The sequence below is a fragment of the Xenopus laevis genome, chromosome 3L, assembly GCF_017654675.1.
Source record: "Xenopus laevis strain J_2021 chromosome 3L, Xenopus_laevis_v10.1, whole genome shotgun sequence".
Classification (NCBI taxonomy): Eukaryota; Metazoa; Chordata; class Amphibia; order Anura; family Pipidae; genus Xenopus; species Xenopus laevis.
The window spans coordinates 107,233,166-107,251,271 of record NC_054375.1 but is presented as its reverse complement, the minus strand read 5'-3'; the positions used below and the strand labels follow the sequence as shown (position 1 = coordinate 107,251,271).

The 18,106-nt window shown below is 39.9% G+C and overlaps 2 protein-coding genes across 3 annotated transcripts in view; both read right to left on the bottom strand.

Annotated features, from left to right (window-relative positions):
- Positions 1-1,302, bottom strand: part of myo5a.L (myosin VA L homeolog) — a 101,216-nt gene extending 99,914 nt beyond the window's left edge. Inside the window, exon 1 of the mRNA XM_041584965.1 lies at positions 956-1,302. Coding sequence (XP_041440899.1) covers positions 956-982 — 27 coding nt within the window. The 5' untranslated portion in view covers positions 983-1,302. The remainder of the gene's footprint in view (positions 1-955) is intronic.
- Positions 1,303-9,075: 7,773 nt separating this feature from the next.
- Positions 9,076-17,299, bottom strand: arpp19.L (cAMP regulated phosphoprotein 19kDa L homeolog). 2 transcript variants are annotated; one of them, XM_018251008.2, is made up of 3 exons: positions 17,118-17,299; positions 14,180-14,314; positions 9,076-10,659 (listed from the first exon to the last, which is right to left on the bottom strand). In XM_018251008.2, the coding sequence occupies exons 1-3, from the start codon at positions 17,175-17,177 to the stop codon at positions 10,489-10,491; spliced, it is 366 nt and encodes a 121-aa protein (XP_018106497.1). In that variant the 5' UTR covers positions 17,178-17,299; the 3' UTR covers positions 9,076-10,488.
- Positions 17,300-18,106: the final 807 nt, after the last annotated feature.

Genomic DNA, 18,106 nt, shown 5'->3' with positions numbered 1-18,106 from the left:
TAACTAGATATTACTGGGCCCCACAGCAAATTATTTTTGGGGCCCCCAAGATATCTAGAGGTTGACCTTTTTTGCCAATATTTATTGAAATTATATATTAGGTCCTCATGGGGCCCCCCTGCAGCCGCAGGGTCTGCTTCCTCTGTAGTTACGCCCCTGGATACAACAATATGAACCAATCCCTCAGATTTAAATCTAATGTTTTAGGGGGGGAAGGGAGGAGAAAGTTAATTGTACTCTATGGCAGCATTCATGGAAAACAGTTACTGAGATCTTCGGTATAGATCCTACACCTCCGACTGTTAAACTACAACTCCCAGAAGCCCCTGACAGCATCTGGCTGTCGGTGGATACTGGGAGTTGGACTTTACTATGACAGCTGAATCCATGATCTACTATAGGTTGTGCTGATTCTCAGCATTTGTCAAGGACAAGTGGTCAAGTAGAGAACCATTATTTATTGTCAGAGCACATGCTAATCTTCTAATCAAAGGGTCACAATGCACTGGTCTGTGCATGTGCAATCCTAGATCAGGAACATAATGATATATTTAGGAATAAAAATGACAATACTGCAAGTGTATGGTAAGAACAGAGATAATCACACTGCTACAGCTGTTAGCTATTGAATATGAGCAAGAGCATCAGATTAAGCCCCAAAGCAGGGGGTAGGGTACAAGTGAATAGAATAGGAGGGATGCTGCTTGGCCTATATTCAGTGCACAGGGCTGGGTGGGAGACAGGAGACTTGGGTGGGGGTCTGGGAGAGGCACATGAAAGGCAATGGCTTCATTCATTACAGCTCATCTTCCCTGCCTTTGTTACTATGAGCAGCAGCAGCAGCAGCAACACTCAGTCTAATGTCCTCCTCTCTCCATCCTGCAGCCCAGCCCTTATTCCACACTGTATATTGCACCTGTGATACAGGAGAATGGAAGCGACGAGCGCTGCTTACCTTTGTATAGAGCTCGGATGCTGCCATGCTGCTTCACCTTCACTCCTGTAATCTACAAAGAACAGGGCGATCGCCTCCCGCCGCTCAAACAAGGAGCCTGACGCCGTCGCTATACTCAGCGCTCCCGGGAGATGCGTTCAGCCAGAGGTGCTGCTGAGGATCGCCATGTTACCTGCCTCCCAGATTTCTATTTTGGTGTCAGACTCTGTGCATTGTGGGTATAAGCGAGAGCTGGAGGGTAAGAAGCTGTGATTCTTGCCTTTCTCTCCAGATTGCTGGGCTGACTCTGCCTCCCACCGGCTGCAGCTGGAGCCTCATCCCCTGTCACTGCGAGCGCTGCCGCTATATGGAACAGCAGCTCCACTGCAAGGCACGTCATGTCCGCCTGGGGGCGATAGAGAGCGTTTTCAAATCACGTTTACAGGATAGGTTCTTGGGGAGGGTATCTACAGGGATCTTAAAGGATAAGTAAAGCTAAAAAATAATATATTCTAAGCACTTTTGCAATGTACATTCATTATGTATTTATTTTTAATTCCAAGATATTAAAGGATACATGTACTGTTATGATGATGAATTTAGTTCCAACAGCGCCACCTGCTGGTCATTTTCCCACCAGTCTGACCACGACGTAGTCAAGGAAGTTGTCAGGAGAAAGAAAGAGGCTGCTCTGATGTTCTTCTGCTTAGGAAAGATGTGAGAAATAGAATTTCTAATTTTATTCCTAAGCAGAAGAACATCAGAGTAGCCTCTTTCTTTCTCTTGACTACTTGGTGGTCAGACTGGTGGGAAAAAACTTTTTCCATTTCAATTGGTTTCAGATAGAGCACCAGAAATAAAGATTACTTTCCATTTGCTATGTGTGACCGTTTTTCTAATATTGAAGTATAAAGTATAATATTTTACCTAAAGCTGCTCTGGGAGGGCGGGTCGCCGACTCTCTAAACCAGGGGTGTCCAAAAGGTAGATCGGGATCTATCAGTAGACCTTTAGCTGGTGAGCAGTAGATCTCAAGACACTGCCAAACAGCTTGTCATGTTTTTCATTATTCTATTATGGTTACATAAGAAACAGGTGTTTGTTAAATATAGCAATAAGTATTTAAGTAATATTTTCAGTGGAAAAGAACACTAACTGCTTTTATGGATGTAGATTATAATGGGACAACTTCACTAAAAGTAAACCTCGCATTAGTAAAGTATGCACAGTCCTTCTCTAAACTTCTAAATTGATACATTTAGTTGATGCATTTCTTATCTTTGTCCCTGCTGAGCAGAATCCCTGGGTTTCATTACAGGCAGCTGTTAGACTTGATACAATAGTTGCTAATACTCGATGTTGCTGAGAAATGTGGATGTTGCAAAATTTTAACAGTTCAGAATCAGGAACATAAAAATTGAAACTTCAATTTTAGAAAAAGGTGAACAATAAATAATGGAAAGGAATTTCTGGAGTACAATCTGAAAATAACTCAACTGGAAGGTGAAAAACCCCTTTGAAGGACAACTAAAGCTTAAAGGAGAAGGAAAGGTTAAAATTAAGTAAGCTTTATCAGAAAGGTCTATATGAATACACCAGTAAACCCTCAAAGTAATGCTGCTCTGAGTCCTGTGTCAAAAGAAACACTGCTTTTTTTCCCTTCTATTGTGTACTCATGGGCTTCTGTATCAGACTGCCTGTTTTCAGCTTAAACCTCCAGGGTTAGGGCTTGAGCATGCTCAGTTTGCTTCTCTGCCCCTCCATTTCCCCCCTCCCCTCCCTGCTGTAATCTGAGCCCAGAGCTATGAGTTAGCAGGGAGAAGTGATGTCACACCAAGCTAATATGGCAGCTGCTATTCTAAACAAACAGAGATCTTCTAGAGCTGAATAAATATAGTTTTATAGCGTGCACTATTGTGGCTAATCCATTGGCAATAAACTGCTTTGATAGCTTTCCTTCTCCTTTAACATACAACTAGGCTAGAAATGTTACACATTATGATTTGGACGTTTTAGTATTTGGCCACCACAACCCTTTAGCAATGAAGATGAATGCTTCCAAATATTTCCCCAGAAGCTCCCTATCTATTTTCTGATTTACAGCACATGCTTTGGGCTGCTGTCAGTTCCTTGATCTTAGGGACAGACTCACAATCAAGAATACACATTTACATGATTTAAAAGTAAAGATACAGGGCCAGTTAGTTATTAATTCAGCAAGTACAAGTGTATCAGAACCTGAAATGGTAGTTTCTATGACAGACACATATATATTTTTTGGTTGATAATGTCTGACGACCCTTAAACTTAAAGGGATACTGTCATGGGAAAAAACATTTTTTTCAAAATGAATCAATTACTATTGCTGCTCCAGCAGAATTCTGCACTGAAATCCATTTCTCAAAAGAGCAAACAGATTTTTTTATATTCAATTTTGAAATCTGACATGGGGCTAGACATATTGTCAATTTCCCAGCTGCCCCAAGTCATGTGACTTTATTTACAGCTCTTCAATTTAGTCTTGTAAAAATCTACAACTGTAAAGGGTTAATGAATTATCATAGTTAGACCTTGATATTTTTTATAAAATGAAACAGATATGTCTGCCAATTTTCCTGGGGGGGGTAACTTTGTTTCATATCTTATATATATTCAGGACAACCTACGTTTTCTAAATCTGCCTGTTGTGTAATTCAGCTTCCTATAATTGAAAACAATTAAATATATATATATATATATATATATATATATATATATATATATATATATATATTGATGAAAATACAAGAGATTTGGATAGCACATATCTTTCTAGCATACCTGTACCACATAGGAATAGTTTTATGGAGATACGTGATTTGTATAGCACGGAACTGAACCCAGAAATCCATATATGCATGGGATCATGTTGTCTCTATATGCATGTGGCATGTAGACATAGAATTAAAATAGTACCTACATGTTCGTATGGCTGGCACTGGATACAACAAGCAGAATATGCACTGCCTGTATTTTATTAGTAGTAGTAATATTTTTATATTGTTGTGATACAGGTATGAGATCCTTTATGTGGAAACCTGTTATCCAGAAAGCCCCGAATTACAGGAAGCCATTTAATCAAATAATGCACATTTTAAAATATGATTTCATTTTTTCTCTGTAATAATAAAACAGTACCTTGTACTTGATTCAAACTAATATAGAATTAATCCTTATTGGAAGCAAAACCAGCCTATTGGGTTTATTTAATGTTTAAATTAATTTCTAGTAGACTTAAAAGATGCAAATAACAAAAAGATCCATTATCTGGAAAACCCCAGGTCCCATACCTGTATTGCTTTTTAGTAAGTATGTATTCTACTGATTTCAAAATGTGTAAATATTTCTTTCTATTTAACATGACCAACCTGCAAAGCATTCCTAAAATTACAGTTTGTTATTAAAATCTTTTAAATCGCCTCAAAGCTTCCATAAAAGCATTTACGTGCCAAAATCGCAGTGTAGCTTCTCACACGCTGACGCTTCACCTGTTAATGGGGATTCACAGGAGCTGATGACAGTGGATCATCCGCTTTCCTCCTTCAGCAGAGAAAAGCAGATGATTTACTCCCTGTCCACTTTCCTAAGGGTAAGGGCACACCTGGTGATTCAGGGAGATTTAGTCGTCTGGTGACTAATTGCCTCTTCTTTGGGGCAACTTACCTCTCCAAACGGCTTCGTATTCCGGAGGTTTCCGCGTGAAGCAACTTCGGAAAACTAAGTGCCGCGTGTGCCATGCAGCAGGCGATTTTTTATTATAGCCAGCAGAAGCTGTTCGGGGAGATAAGTCGCCCCAAAGAAGAGGCGATTAGTCACCAGGCGACTAAATCTCCCCGAATCGCCAGTTGTGCCCTTACCCTTATGGATCCTAGCAAATCATTAAATCATTAGCAGAAAGTGAGTGAAATTACTCCTCACTCACTGTGCAATGTATGCTTAAAGTAATTACTAACTAACATTGGGATTTCAGTGTAACATAACAGCTGTTCTCAAATTATCCCTTTAAAACTAACCAAACAGAAGTAAAAAAACATAACATAAGGTGCAAAAGGGTGGGGGCTAAAACAAGAGAAAATGAACAGATTAGAAATCAGCAGAAAGCACAAGAGAGAACGTGCACAAATAGACATTCTAAATAAAATAAATAAGAGTAGAGTTTATTGGGGAGAACATAACAATGGGTGACAAAATGTATAATCAGAGAAGGAAGGTGAAATAGGGGATGGATAATGGACATGATGATAAAAGAGGGGTAATCACAAGTGGAAGACAGACTCACTGTAATAGCAAAAAAAGAAAGGGACAGCATAACTACACCCCTCAGTAAGAAAAGTACCTACATACTACCGTAAATAGTCCCCCATCCTGCTTCACCCCACATAGTTCATTACACCTGAAGGTGTCCCAAATACATTGTATCGTGCAGAGTAAGAGCAGCGGAGCTCATGGGCGCCATCTTTTCAACTCTTTGGTCTTCTTTGGGTCCCCTTCAGCAATTTATGGCACTTTTGGCACATGCGCAATTGCTACGAGTTGCTCGCATTTGCCAACATGGTGCTCCCGTACAGATGAAGATCCTGAAGATGCTCCGCTGCACTTACTCTGCACCGATACTTGGTTACTGGATTCGGGACACTTTCAGGGTTAATGAACTATGTGAGGGGGGGGTAGGATGGGGACTATATTGGGTGGTAGGTAGGGGCTTATCTTATTGAGGGAGTTTAAAATTCTGCTGTCCCTTTCTTTTTTTTTTGCTATAACAGTGAGTCTGTCTTCCACTTGTGATTACCCCTCTTTAACATCTCCTTTAAAGAATAAAGTCCAACTTTATAAAACATGAATTTAAATAAAGCATCTTCCCAAATCAAAACAGTTTCTCGACATCCATCAAAAAAAAATCTGAAGCCTTTTGTGTTGCCACAACCTGGAATAAATGTTTTGCAGTTAATCTGCTGGAGTTCCTTTTCTTTTCAACTATTTGTTTTGTCTACTCCACTGAGCTGCTGCACAGAGCAACTAGAAGGAATTGAACACACAGTATCTTCCTTGTTGTGTACAGACCACCTACCCCCTTTTTCTGCTTAGGACTCCCTTTATTTGGAGCTTTCTGGATAAGGGGGTTCCACACCTGTAAAGGTATTTTGAACATTTAGCCCAGCGTTATAGAGCTGAAAATTGCATACTAGCTCCCACAATTCAGTAGTTTTAATCAATACTTGTAGTGTACCCAGTTAACCTGGCACAATAACTAGCACGTGCATAGCCCAGGTACTCAAAGTTTCAGGGCTCTAATGCACCAACTCCACCACTGTGCTTCTTATACATCTAGAACAGACATCCAGAGGGAGCAGCCATGGAAGTTAGTGAAAGCTAGCCAATTTAAGGTGGAGTTGGAAAATGTTTAAGGCCACTGGGCACTCGCATGCAGATTTTTTAGAACCTCAAAAATGGATTACAGAATTCTTATTTAGTAAGTAATGTAATGAGTAAAATGTCTATAGGACTACAGCATGACAGAGACCTCTAGTGACCAAACTGAGGTAACACATTGCAAAAAATAATTTTTACTCTATATTCATGCTGATAAAGTAATATATTATTTCATATTAAAATACATAGCATTTCCCCTCATGGAGCCTAACACATTTCATGCTTACCCAGCACTTAGTCATAGTCAATGTTAAAGACCAGATTGCTCTCTATATATATATATATTTCCAAATAGACCCTCCCAACAGATTAAGACCAATCATAGTGGAGCTAGGTCATCAGTGCACTAACACCTCGTTCAGGTATTTCAGACCAGCCCACTTGATTATAAAACCATTTGACTCAATCAGTTATAATTAATCCATGTTCAGGGGTAAAGTTAAAAGACTATATTATAAAGGTATCTTTGTCTTTCACTTATAATAAATACAGATTACTTTAGATAAAACAAGTCACATCAAATAAAAAATTCAATCCCAACGGTAAACGTGTCTCCAAATAAAATATCCAATACTCCTCTTTTATGTAACCAGCATATATCCTCCTCTGATGCCTGTTTTTATCTGTTCTATTACCTGTACTGAAAAATATTTTACATTTCTATCATTACATCTGTAAAGTGTCTAGTGGCATTGGTTTTGTTGCAGTACTTAACATTGCTAATGTAATTAACATGCTCCCTAATTCGCTTCTTTGCGGACCACTCGTACAGCCTTTTTGGTTGTTTTGTCTGTATAAAAACAACCAAAAAGGCCCATTTTCTGAACCTAAAAGGCAGTAACCGCTGCATCACCTGCAAATATTTGCAAGTTTCAGAAGAATTTAGATCCACAGTTAAGGGCAAAATTTATAGCATCAAACAATTTGTGAATTGTAACAGTACAGGAGTAATTTATCTAATAACTTGTAAAAAGTGCAACAATATATTGGTTGTACGATGCGGTTCGCAAAGGAGCGAATTACGGAGCATGTTAATCAAATTAGCAATGTTAAATAATGCAACAAAAATGTCACTAGACACTTAGGGGCCAATTCATTAACTTTGAGTGAAGCAATAGAAGAAAAAATACTTCAAAGTGTTTTTTTGGCTACTTTGACCTTCGACTACGACTTCGAATCGAAGGATTCAAACTAAAAATCGTTCGACTATTCGATAGTCGAAGTACTGCCACCTAAAAGCTACCGAACCCATAGGTCCCCATAGGCTTGGCTAAGTTTTTTTGGTCGAAGGATAATCCTTCGATCGTTGGATTAAAATCCTTCGAATCGTTCGATGCGAAGGATTTAATCGTTCGATCGAACGATTATTCTTTCGATCATTCATCGAAGTATTTGTGCAAAATCCTTCGATATTCAAAGTCAAAGGATTTTCATTCCCAGTCGAATATCAAGGGTTAATTAACCCTCGATATTCGACCCTTGATGAATTTGCCCCTTAAAGGAGAAGGAAAGGCTAGGAGCACTTGGGACCCCCAAGTGATTGTATCGACTTACCTGTAACCCGGGCCGGTGCTCCTATCGGCAGAAAACTCATTTACGGGGTGATACTAGTGAGCACCATGGAGCATTCTACTTCCGTCTTCCTCCTTCGCCCATGCGCAGTAGAGCGAAAAGCCGAACTTTAACTTAAAAGTCAGCTATTTCGTTCTACTGCGCATGCAATTTCCCCGGGAAATTTGGAGAAAGAAGAAGACGGAAGTAGACCGGCCCGTGGTGCTCCGGCCGGGTGCAGTTTTCTGCAGATAGGAGCAGCGGCCCGGGGTTACAGGTAAGTCGATACAATCACTTGGGGGTGCCTAACATTTGCAACCTCCAAGTGCTCTTAGCCTTTCCTTCTTCTTTAACAGAATGTAATGATAGAAATGTTTAATATTTTTCAGTATAGGTAAAAGAACAGATAAAAACAGGCATCAGAGGAAGAGATATGCTGATTTTGTTACATAAAATAGAAGTTTATTGGATATTCTATTTGGAGACCCATGTACCGTTGGGATTGAATTTTATATTTGATGTGACTGGTTTTATCTAAAGTAATCTGTATTTATTATAAGTGAGAGACAAAAATACCTTTATACTATATTGTTTTAACTTTACTCCTGAACATGGATTATTTATAACGGATTGCGTCAAGGTGTTGGTGCAATAATGACCTAGCTCCACTATGATTGGTCTTAATCTGTTGGGAGGTTCTATTTGGAAATATATATGTATAGATGGAGAGATGTGTTCTGGTCTTTAAGATTGCCTATGACTGGGTGCTGGGTAAGCATGAAACGCGTTAGGCTCCATGAGGGGAAATGCTATGTATTTTAATATGATATAATTAATTACTTTTTTTATCAGCATAAATATAAAGTAAAAATTATTTTTTGCACACATATGCAGAGCCCTGTCACCACAAGATGTGGATCAATTAGCAACGTGTGCAAATAGTGTTTGGTAGAATAATTTCCACATTATCAATGCATCAGTACCGTCTATAATGAATACAGAACTTCAAGAAAATGTTCATATTGCAGGGATATTTGCATAGAGAAACATCTTTTACAGATCATGTAAAACATCACAAAGTATGCCGCAGCCACAAAGCATTCTCAATAATCAGACACGGATTACAGTCGTAATCTTTATTAACAGTATTCATACATGTTCAGTATATCCAGCATTTTAAATCTTGCTATCAGATATCTGCTTTTGGACACCAATAAGCACAGCAATATTATACACCTCCAGGGTTCAGTATAGTAAACCATATAGTCCTCTTCTAACGTTTTTGGTAAATGTGTCCTAACTCTATATCATAATCATAGAACATTTCTTCTTCTGGTCATAACGCTGGTTACGAACATCTATTTTTATATTCTGTGGATATCTGGAAATAGTCTGAATGGCTGGCTAATGCTGCAGAGTTGTACTTCGGGCCACAATTGTGCGCTTCTTTTGGTTAAAGCGCCATGCATGTCCGCAAAGATTATAATGAATGGAAGTAGGGACAAACGCATGCAATTATCTCAATACCAGCATACAAGATAACAATTAGTGGCTCCTCTACAAGCAAGTGATCCAGAGACATAAGGATCATTATAACTCAGTTGTTGGATGATGACATTGCAGCAGCATGGACTGGCATTCCTTACCTCGCCAACGGGTTTCTTGGAAGAACTTTCAAAGCCCTCACCTATTAATATTTCAAGAGAATATTTGGGGTCATTTATGAATCTGAAATAAAGGCTCCTCTATCTGTAGAAGCTAAAATGTGCTACAGCTTTACATATAGATCTTGTAAACTGTAAAAATTAGTACACTTTTGCAAAAAGGTTGTGCAAAACTATTGTATTTACAAAATGGCACAAACGTGAATTCAACAGTCTATGCACATGCATACTTCATCCACAGCTTCCACAGAAGGTTCTACATAACTAATTGGAAAATACCAGGTCACTTTCATTGTGTACTAGGTTCACGAAAAGTTACAGCAGTGTGAGCAAATATTGCCCAATTCAAAACGTATCGTTAAAGCTGAGAAAGGTTTAAGGCCATTCAAGTTAAAAGGGCAGAGCAATAAGAGGAACCCTTCAGAACCCAGTTTGGATCAGCATGCTTTGCTTTCTTTAGAACAGAACGCATGGTCTTAACCTCTAGAGAGAAGTCAAAAAACAAAATTAAATACAAAAACAAACTACGGCATGAAAGAAATCAAAGTAAAGCAGACATTAAAATGGTAAAACCCACAGAAGTGTCCATTGCTTAAACCTGTCCTACAAAAAAAGAGTAAATGAGCATTATGTACATGTTTTTGTTTTCAAGTAGATTACATTGCTTAAACCAAAACATCAATTTATCAGTGCTTTGCTTATAACTAATCTGACACTAAACAGTTTCTTCCTAAAAGACAGCAGCTTGCTCTACAACTGCCTGCTAAGCTGTCAGACTGACTATGCTGTAACAGGAGGAGGAATAGAGGAAAAAGGGAGAGATTAAAGGAGGAGTAATGGGAATGAGAAACGTGGAAACAGGCAGATTGGTCAGCCAGCCAGTTTGCTTGCAACGAGAGACGGTTTCCTTTGAGGGAGGTCTTGTGGCGTAGGAATATGATCACCCGTAACCTCCGTTTTATCAGATGCAGCTGTTGGCAGTTGCTTGTTCTTCATCTTTGCTTTAGCCATATTGTAGTCCCCAGAGTCAAAATATTTTTGCTAAGAACACAATGAAAAAAATACATTTTAGTCTCTTCTTTAATAACTGAGGTTTATAGTGCACAGAACCAGATTGCTGTTCTTTTCAAATTCCTGATTATAATAACCATAAAACAGTAGCATTTCACAAAAAACAGGTGGCACGGTTCAACAATCTATTGATCAATATCAATGATGCACATAAAACAATTATACTTTAAGAACACTCTGGAGCAGCTGCTGACTCGCTTTCTTGTATTTTACTAATTGTATCTACAGAGTGCTGGTGAAGCATACAGTTTTGTGCTGGTGTTAACTGGGCAATATCACTATTGCTGATTTATAGTGGAACGATAGCACTGAAAGTCTCCATAACAATCTATCACTTAATAATTGCAATTTCCTAGCCAGGATTAGCCCACTTAGGGTAGGAGAAATCAAGGAATTGTTCGTACACATCTGCATGTTTAAGGCTAGAACTCCTCGACGTGTCGGATGTTCTAAAGAAACAGGATGTGAAGGAGAAATCGCAGGTCATCGGACAGTCGGATAAATGAAGTTCTTACCTGCGATTTCTCCTTCACTTCCTGTTTCTTTAGAATATCTGACACGTCGCATGCGGACGTGTTGGCTCCAGACGCGTCGTGGAGTTCTAGCCTAAATGTTTTGCTGCCTGGCATACAAGTAAAGGCAGAAAGCAATTTTGTGGATGAGGAAGCAGAGGCTTATCAAAGGAGGAAATCAGTAAGGCGGAAGCAAGTCAGCATGGCCAGTGATCACTGAAAGCTTTAGAGAGTTGCAGAGAGGAATCCACTTCTAACATAAAATGTTTGCTACTACCAAAATGATATTGTATCAATTATAAATATTATGAGGGGAAAAAAAAACTCTTCCTTGGAGATCTAGTTCAGTACTGCCCAACTCTCTGCCTCAAATGTATTTATTACATTATTCCTAGTGGATTCAGTCACAATGGTCATGCTTGCAATAATACACCAAGCAGAATCTGACAAAACAACAGCTGGTTGGATATGGTTTCATATAGTAACAAATGGATGGCCAGCTGCAAAGTTGGCCCAGGTCTAAATCACAAGAACTGCAAAATGCAAAGCAGAGATTCAGGTTGGCCAATTAAACCATGATAAGGAAATCTGCCGGCAGGTTTTCCTTATTTGTCTTTAACTGTAAGGGAGTCCTCTCACCAGAGTTTGCTCAGCTAAATCACTGGATATAAATTATTACTTATTTTCTTGATGTTTAGAAGAAATTGGCAGTATTAACTATCCAGGGGTGTTTGTGCCTATTCCTAAGTACACTTGAGCTGGAAAAACGGGCAGTCGCAAATGAACATAAACTGTCAGTTATGCGATTAAGCATAGGCTGATAGACAAGTAAGAAGTAGTCATGAAAGCTCCTTTATTGGAGTAGTCTCATATGAAGAAAATGGTTGCTTTGTTTGCTTCAAGTTAAGACCACACAAAAACTACACTGTGAATACTGTAGCATCACTAACATCCCCTGCAGAAAATCAGTGCCTTTAAGTAGAAACAACAAAACTACATGTCAAACTTCACTTACAGTGCTAATAAATGAAACACTTGCAGTTTCAAAATACTGCCTTTATGCCGTTTATTCCTGTTATTATACATTTTACTGCCTTGATGCCGTTTATTCCTGTTATTATACATTTTACTGCCCTGATGCCGTTTATTCCTGTTACTATACATTTTAATGCCTTGATGCCGTTTATTCCTGTTACTATACATTTTACTGCCTTGATGCCGTTTATTCCTGTTATTATACATTTTGCAATTAATAGAAGCGATCAGTCAGTATTTAAAAGTTTTCTATCAAGCCCTTTTAGCCAGGGTCATATGGAACTGCAATGATCCAAACGGACTCATACAGACCTGTCACCTGCATAACAAATTAGTTTGTTTTAAATGTACACTATGATAAATCAGTGTCAATTTAGCTTGAGCTTACATTTGCCCGATGCCTGCTTCACAGAACACTTGTAAACAACGATCTTGCAAAACAGCACAAATAATCTGTTAATGTGCTGCCCTACCACTTTTTCCACATAATGCTATCTTGAGCAGAAATAGGAAAGGAAATGAAAGGATCTCAGTGCCTTTTAAATGAATTGCTTAGTGTAAAATATTTTTTTTTTTAAATGTAGTTAGTTAGCCAAAATGTAATTTATAAATGCTGGAGGGAGCAGATGTCTAACGTAATAGCCAGAAAAAAACTTCCTGCTTTACAGCTTTCTGATTAGTTACCAGTCAGTAACTTGAAGGAAAGGGGGGTATGAGTGATAACCATTTGCTTTTGAATCTGAGCTGCATGCTAAGGATCAAAAGCAAACTCACTGAACAGTTATGTCCCATGTGGTCCCCCTTCAAGTCGCTAACTATGTTAGAGAGTTGTAAAGCAGGAAATTTGGTAAATTAGACATCCGCTCACTCGAGCCTTTATATATGAAATTTTTGGCTAACTAGATACATTAAAAACATTTTTTTATTTTGCACATCTTTTTACCCAGTTTTTATTTTTACACTGAACTGTTCCTTTAAAAAAACCTTAAATTTCTTTGCTCAGCTACGCCAGTACTCTTGCTGTGGATTTATCAGACTTTAACTACGGTTGTAGGTTTGGCAGCACAACATTGCCTGATCATAAAGATTGATTAAGCTTTGCCCCTCCTGAATGGTCAAACTGAGATGCAACACCTGTGCCCCTTCAACAGCTTATGAACTACAACTTTTAAAACACCAAGCAATACAGAAGGTTGTTTTGACTAGAAAGATCAGTAATAAAACAAAGAATAAGAATGAAGCCTCAAAGTCAATCTGTCTGTTGGTTGCTAGGGTCAATGATCCCAACAGCCAGAAAGTATTTTCAGTTGAAGCCCAAAAGGAAGCAAAGTTGGAACACTATCTGTAGCATAAGGGCTACTTATGCTAAAAATGTTCTTTTCAAAATATTCATCTACATTAAAAGTTACATATAGGTCACGTTGGTTGTTTTTTGCGGATAGTTCTGCTTTTGTAAGTAACTATTACTTGAAGTTCCTAAGCCTGACTGTTTTGCCAACCTGACTGTCCCATATCAGTCTGTCAGTTTCTAATGCTAACCGACTACTAATGCACAAATATGGCAGCCCCCTCATAGAGGAACACGGGGGTAAGAAAGGTAATATAAAAGCATCAGGGAAATACTTTTATGAAAAAATTCTAAATAGCATTCAAAGATAATGTTATGAAGGATATAAATAAGTTTATTTTCTGGTGTCAGTATATCTTAACAAGCCTTTGCTGCGTAGCCTTAGGCCATTTAAAAAAATGGCACATTAGACTAGCCCACGTCAAGTGGTTTCATAAAAGCATACAAGATTAGGGGCTGGCAGAAACCTCTTCTTTATGCCACATTTCAGGTGCGTTGAAGCATCTCACATGGGCTCTGAATACACCTTTAAATGTGAATGGTATACTGTGTGCTGAAAATTCTGTATTGTGTTGATTTGCAAGATAGAATCTACCTTTTTACTTACGCCTTTCTGAAGTCGCTTTCTCAAGAAATCAGAGCCTCCAGGTTTGGGACCGAGGTTAGGATACCTTGCTTTTAACTTTATCTCCTCTGACTTCTCAGGACTGACAACTTTGTCATCGATTTCCTTTAAAGATAAAAAAATGATTGTGTTATTCTAAGAATCAGTAACTAACAGTCTTAACTATTTGAGAGTACCCTGGACTTCCACTGGCTCCATGGAAACCCAGTGCATGGAGCTGGAGTTAAAGGGGCAGTGCCAAGGCTGCCAACACAGTTTACATCTGTTCTCCAGCGAATCAGCGTTAGCCACATATACTCAGTTTATTAGTTAGTACAAACATTTCCTTGTTACTAAATGCTGTACTAATAAAGTATGTGTTCCTAAGCCATATCCAATGTACCCTAGCAACCAACAAGTGGCATAAATAATAGACTGGATTATGAATTAAGAGAGGGTCTGAATAGAGAGATAAGTAATAAAAACAACAACAAAAAATGTAGCTTCAAAGAGTGGCGTCCACTTTAAAGAGGCAGAAGAGGGCCTATAATTTAAAAATGATGAATTACTCATTAGTATTTCATTATGAATTACTCATTTCATATTATCATTGTTGCATCTGACTTAAGTGAAGATTCCATCAACCGGAGATCCAAGGCATGATCAGCAACTACTTGAGGTCAAGTTTTTGCAAGGTTACATTGTGCAGTGTTCAGAGACTTTTAATGATAAAATCAATGTTTACTCTGACAAAACAGTGAATAAAAGCGGTCAGAGACACCATTCCCCTCTACCATAGATCAATGTTGCTCAACTCTCTTCTGGAGCCAGTGGACAGACACATTAAGTACAGGCCACTAGTTAAGACGGCAAGAACAGACAGCACTTTTTTCCACGTTTTTCCATGCATGGACAAATTAGTGGGCTTACTGTATATCTGAGGGACCAGATTATATTACAGTGTTAATGTCATATTTACCCTCAGTCATGCATGTGCTTAGTGAGCACCTAATGGAAAAATAGGGATTGCTAGATGGAGAACTCCCAACAGAAAACAAAAGCAAGCAAAAAAGGTAGATGCAATGTAGAGCTGGTGACCCTGGTACCAGAAGTACAAAGTGCATGTGAACACAAGGCACATGGCAGAGGAAAGCAAAGAGGGAAGGCAAGCTCTAGGCACAAAACACACAATATGTGAGCTGGAGGTCACCAGCAGAGATATGCAGAGAGCAATCTGGAGGCCCAAGAGCAAAACATGCTGAGAGGAGGTATGAGCAAGAGCCCCTGCTGCCATATGCACAGAAAGCACAAGTAAGCTTGAGATACCAGGTGCAGGCAGAAATGCTTGCAAACAACTAGGGTACACGGGAGGCCACAGAACTCAACAAGCACAGATAATATTAGAGTCCCCGATACATGGTGTTGAGAGAAAGAGCTGAAACACAGAGACAGAAAAAATGGTGGCCCCTCAATAATGACACACAGAGAGGAAGGGTGACATGACAAGGACGAGAACAAAAAAAGTAAAAGCAGCTCATGTAATAAAAACACTGTAGAGATGGAGGCCCCTGGCATAAGGGAACCCACTCCAGGCAAGCAGGAGTCCCCCAGTGCAATAGAAACTGGAGCTCACTTACTAAAACTGTGTAAGATCTGCCCTATTAAGTAAACCAAAGCAACCAATTGCATATGCTCTTTAACTGCTCTTCCTGCCACTGTCTGGGGGGGAAACAAAATCACTGATTGGTTATTGGTTATGAGTTACTGTCCAGGTGCAAAATGTGCCAAGAATTATTAAATGAGTGAGATAAGTAGTGAAAGCCCACTGAACACAAGACAATTCTAGGTAACCAATGGCTTAACATAGGAGGCTGGAGCATAATACAAAGGAAAGGGTCGATCCTTAGCAGAAGAGACAGGGGAAAGGGATCTATAGCACATGTGACAGGGGGAAAGGGATCTATAGCACATGTGACAGGGGGAAAGGGATCTATAGCACATGTGACAGGGGAAAGGGATCTATAGCACATGTGACAGGGGGAAAGGGATCTATAGCACATGTGACAGGGGAAAGGGATCTATAGCACATGTGACAGGGGAAAGGGATCTATAGCACATGTGACAGGGGGAAAGGGATCTATAGCACATGTGACAGGGGGAAAGGGATCTATAGCACATGTGACAGGGGAAAGGGATCTATAGCACATGTGACAGGGGGAAAGGGATCTATAGCACATGTGACAGGGGGAAAGGGATCTATAGCACATGTGACAGGGGGAAAGGGATCTATAGCACATGTGACAGGGGGAAAGGGATCTATAGCACATGTGACAGGGGGAAAGGGATCTATAGCACATGTGACAGGGGGAAAGGGATCTATAGCACATGTGACAGGGGGAAAGGGATCTATAGCACATGTGACAGGGGGAAAGGGATCTATAGCACATGTGACAAGGGCAAAGGGATCTATAGCACATGTGACAGAGGGAAAGAGAATCCTTGGCACGCAAGAACCACCCTGATACAAGAAACAGAGAATTGGGTCCAGGTGCTGCTCCATGATCCTTGGTATAAGGACAGAGGGCTTCCGAGGGGACTGGCCTTGGCATAAGAAAGCGCTTGGGTTGGTGACTTAGCATAAGTGGCACAGGAATGTATGGGATGGTACATTAAGTAATAGACATTACAGTGATCCGTCTCACAAATGAGGGTGGGGTTCATGGAGTATAAGAGGCAGGGGGTCGGACGGTACAGAAATCGCGAGGGCGCGTAAGTCACAAGCCAGAGAAGGTTAGGAGTTCCATGGTACATGAGTGAATATCAGGGGAGCACAGGCGAGAGAGAGCTCGGGGTGGGCTCAATCAAAGAGAACGCCTTTTCACGCTGCCTTCATTCCTTCCCCTTGTTCAGAAGCAGCAAATACATTCACCTTCTGCTCTAACGCAGAGCTTTCCTCCTGGGCCTTGGTCTCCTGATTTTCTCCAGACATGGCGGAGCACTCGCCGACTTGCCTCTAAGCTCTGTCTATCCCGGATCTCCCTGTAAACTCCTCCTACAGAAAGATGGCGGAAAGGCCGCTGCGTTCCTTTCACGCTTTACGCTACGTCACGCGATGCGCAGGGAATCCTCGGGCCGCGCATGGATCAGATCTCTGACCTCAGAGAGACGCAGCGCAAAGCATTGTGGGGAAGCTGTCACATTTGACTGTTTGCTAGTCGTGTGCAGTGTGTCAGCTACAGAACAGCTCACCCGACCGGTATCCTTCTCTCAAATCAGCAGCAATATGACTAAAAACATACATTTTTTGCATAGCTGCTCTCTGAGCTACTGTTTCTAATTGCTTGTTCCAATTTGTGCTGATGCTTGCAAACAGCTGTTGTGATGGTCCACAAATGTTTGCTCAGAATGTTTAAAAGCGAGCCACACAAACATCATTTAAGCTTTTTCAAAAGTAAACATAATTTCAAGCAACTTTGCAATATATATCAATTAAAAAATATGCAGCCTTTTCATGTTTTTCAATGGTTTCTGCCAGTTCCCTAAGGCTAGCCCCCTGCTCTCTTGATGGTCTGTCTGACTACTTTGCTGAGCTGGCTCACTACTGTTACTTTGTATCAACAGCCATCTGTCCTTGGCCTGCAGCCTCCAAACCCCACAATTCCCTGCACATGTGATTTCAATAAGGAACACAACATCACAGTGCAATGCCATACTGCCCAACATTTTGAAAAGAGAAAGAGGGCCAAAAAGATTCAGAGTGCTGCAATTTTTTGACCATTTTTGTGGCCACATCCCCTCATTACCATGTCCATTTTACAATCTAGTCTAGTCTAGTCTAGTCAATCTAGTAGGTTATGAAAGTTTGAACACATTTCTATGGTTTTTATATGGTATTACAGTTTTGCTAATGAAGGTGAA